The sequence below is a fragment of the Phalaenopsis equestris genome, unplaced genomic scaffold (assembly GCF_001263595.1).
Source record: "Phalaenopsis equestris unplaced genomic scaffold, ASM126359v1 Scaffold210545, whole genome shotgun sequence".
Lineage (NCBI taxonomy): Eukaryota > Viridiplantae > Streptophyta > Magnoliopsida > Asparagales > Orchidaceae > Phalaenopsis > Phalaenopsis equestris.
In genome coordinates, this window is record NW_018229623.1 from 1,580 (window position 1) to 4,517 (window position 2,938).

The following is a 2,938-nucleotide window of genomic DNA, read 5'->3' on the forward strand; positions in this document are numbered from 1 at the left end:
TCATGAATCATTATTTGATTACAACCACACTCCCTATCAATCAATTCATTTAGAGAAACTCTAAGTGCATCGAATTCCATCCAAACCCTTACAATGAAAGATCTATAATGAGTAGTAGTAGGTAAAAAATCTTGAATCTTTTTCACAAATAATGAAGCTAACATAAACAAAACAACTTTATCAAAATAAGAGGTTTTAGCCATGGAAATGAAATCCAAGCCGAAGTAATAAGGTATTTAGTCTAAAGTTTAACAAGGGGCAAACATTTATGGACCCTTACGGAGGACTCTTAGTGTTAATGATTTTCAATAAAAAATATTACAAAATAATCCTCCAATCTATCAGCTTTTAATAAGGCATTAATTGTCTCAAGTAAATAGATAAGACCCCACGACAAGTTAAAACAACCACACAAAGACTCGTGATAACACGCATTGATGTGTTTAATCCAACAAATTTTTAATAAGTGAAATGTAAAAAGAGGTTGCCAATTTTTTATGTCATTATTTGACAATGACAAGATGGGTAGACCCTTTTAGGAAGAATGAGTGAAGTGAATGCCTTTATAAACAATAAAATTATGGAGGGCTCAATGCAATAATATTGTTGGCATTACATTTGTTGTCATAGGTGTGGAATATCCATTTGAATGTTATGAGACTGAGTTTTACTCTCTTACAGTCTCCTGTAATCCAAGCAATGCGTTCGAGCCGCCTGATTCATGTCTGGAGCATGGAACCGGGATCCATCCAGGCACGGGACACATCTAATATCCATTTTAATGTTTAAAGGCTATTATCCCTCCATTCAGAGCCTCTCATGGCTGGGCGAAGTCATAAAACCCTCCCACGCAGATTTTGGGAAATTTGAGGTTTAAACCAACTTAACCGAGCAGGGGTCCGGGACGCCCATTGGCGTTCAAACCAACATCATGCGGACGCCCAAGATAGCCCGAGATACAAAACCAAAAAGTTGAAAAGTAGGTCCTAGACCCTAGCGCCCCGGCTCTAGTTTCCAACGCCTAAAAAATCCTAAAAAATTCTAAAAATTCTAAATTAATTTACAAATCAACCCTCCTCTTTCATCTTTTTTTTTTCAAATTCTCACTCAAATGTTTAAATTCATGTTAAAACCCAACTCAAATTTTTCATTTTTATCAAATTCTCAATAATTTGATCGTGGCAGCACGTGTAAACACATTAATTCGATACTTTAAAAAAATCACTCGAATCATTAATTTATAAAAATCAAAGTAGTCCATATGCAATTACATACAAATCCAAACAGCCACAAATATAAACATTTAAATTTACACAAACATATAAACGCACAAGTCACACAACTATATACATCAACTTACTCCAAGCACACCAACCCTGCGTTGACTATACACAATTGGAACCCATCTGAGCCCTCCATCCCCAATCAGATGGTCTCGGCTCGACCATCACATGATGGAACAGGCGTTGACATCGTCGTCGTTGAAGAGGTTGCTGACCGGATCCTCGCCGCGGCGGTTGACCGGAAGGTTGCCGTGCTTGTCGCTGTTGTTGTAGCCATGGCGCCAGTAGTTGTAGCTGTCGCGGTAAGATTGTTCGTCGTGGAAGTAATTGGTGGCGTTGGTGAAGAAGAGGGGGAGGTCGGGGTTGGGCCAGAACTCCACCTTCTTCCCGCTCCGCCGCACTTGTTTCAGTACCTTGTTGCGGTCTATGTAGCCGGTCACCGTCACCTTCCCTAGTGGTAAGTTCACCTCCACCGAGTCCACGCCTTTGTTTTTCAGTGATAGATGGATGGTCTTAGTTTATGTTCTTGCAATGTAAATAATTTTTAAAATAAATTTTATTAGTATTATTTTTTATGTTTGTATGTATGTATGCATGCATATATGTATTTATGTATGTATATATATATTTATATATATATATAAATTAATTTATTTTATCATCTTCTTAATAATTCTTATTGTCGGAATTCATAAATGTTTTATAATAATTTTTTGAATTTGATTTATATATTTTCATAATGTATTTATATTGATAATTTAATATTATTTACATTTTAGTTAAAAAATATTATATATTATTATTATTATTATTATTATTATTATTATTATTATGTATTTATGTATAATTTAATTTAATTTTCTTGTTATTTATAAATATTTTATAATAAAGTTGTGAATCTCATTTATTTATTTTGATCATTTTAATTTTATAATTGTTAGTCATAGCTATATAATATTCATGTTATTTTTTTGTTATGATTTTCAAAGGGAAATATAGAAATAAGGAATGTATAATGAAAACATAGACAAATGTAATTAATTTAATGTACTAAAACGAAAAATATCTTCTCTAATTATACATGCAAAGGGCTAAAAGAGCTCCTTCCCACACCTCTACTCCTCATCTTGATTTTCCTCATTTGCTTGCAAACTCTTGAAGATATTTTATGAAGGACTAGACTGAAGTTTTAATGAAGATTATAAAATAAATTAATTTTAATAAAAAATATATGTACATAAATACATAAAAATTATATATAAATAAATATTCTCTTATTAATAAATTATTAAAACAAATAAATGATCAAAATAACTAAATGAAATAATTAAAATAATTAAAATGGAAAAAAAAAAACTTTGATCAATTATGGTGATCAGAACTTAATTAAGATAACTATTAAATAAGTTCATTTTATTTTAAAATGAGCAACTCTTAAATAATTAATTAAATGATAAAGTAAATTTAATAATTATTTGTCCGATAAATTTTCCCCAAGTAGAGTACCTCTGAGCTTGTGCAGGGAATGCTTGACAACCCTCTCGCAGCCTTCGCAACACATTCTCACTTTAAGCTCTATAACCTGCCAAATAATAATAATAATAGTACTGAATTAATATAGCACAGATTAATACTGAATTTATATATATATATAT

General features: G+C 31.6%; 1 protein-coding gene across 1 annotated transcript; it reads right to left on the reverse strand.

Moving 5' to 3' along the window:
- Window positions 1–1,380: 1,380 nt before the first annotated feature.
- LOC110036759 (heavy metal-associated isoprenylated plant protein 30-like) lies at window positions 1,381–2,886 on the reverse strand. Its single transcript, XM_020741286.1, has 2 exons — window positions 2,790–2,886; window positions 1,381–1,767 (listed from the first exon to the last, which is right to left on the reverse strand). Exons 1-2 carry the CDS (start codon window positions 2,842–2,844, stop codon window positions 1,448–1,450), a joined length of 375 nt encoding a protein of 124 aa, XP_020596945.1. The 5' UTR covers window positions 2,845–2,886; the 3' UTR covers window positions 1,381–1,447.
- Window positions 2,887–2,938: the final 52 nt, after the last annotated feature.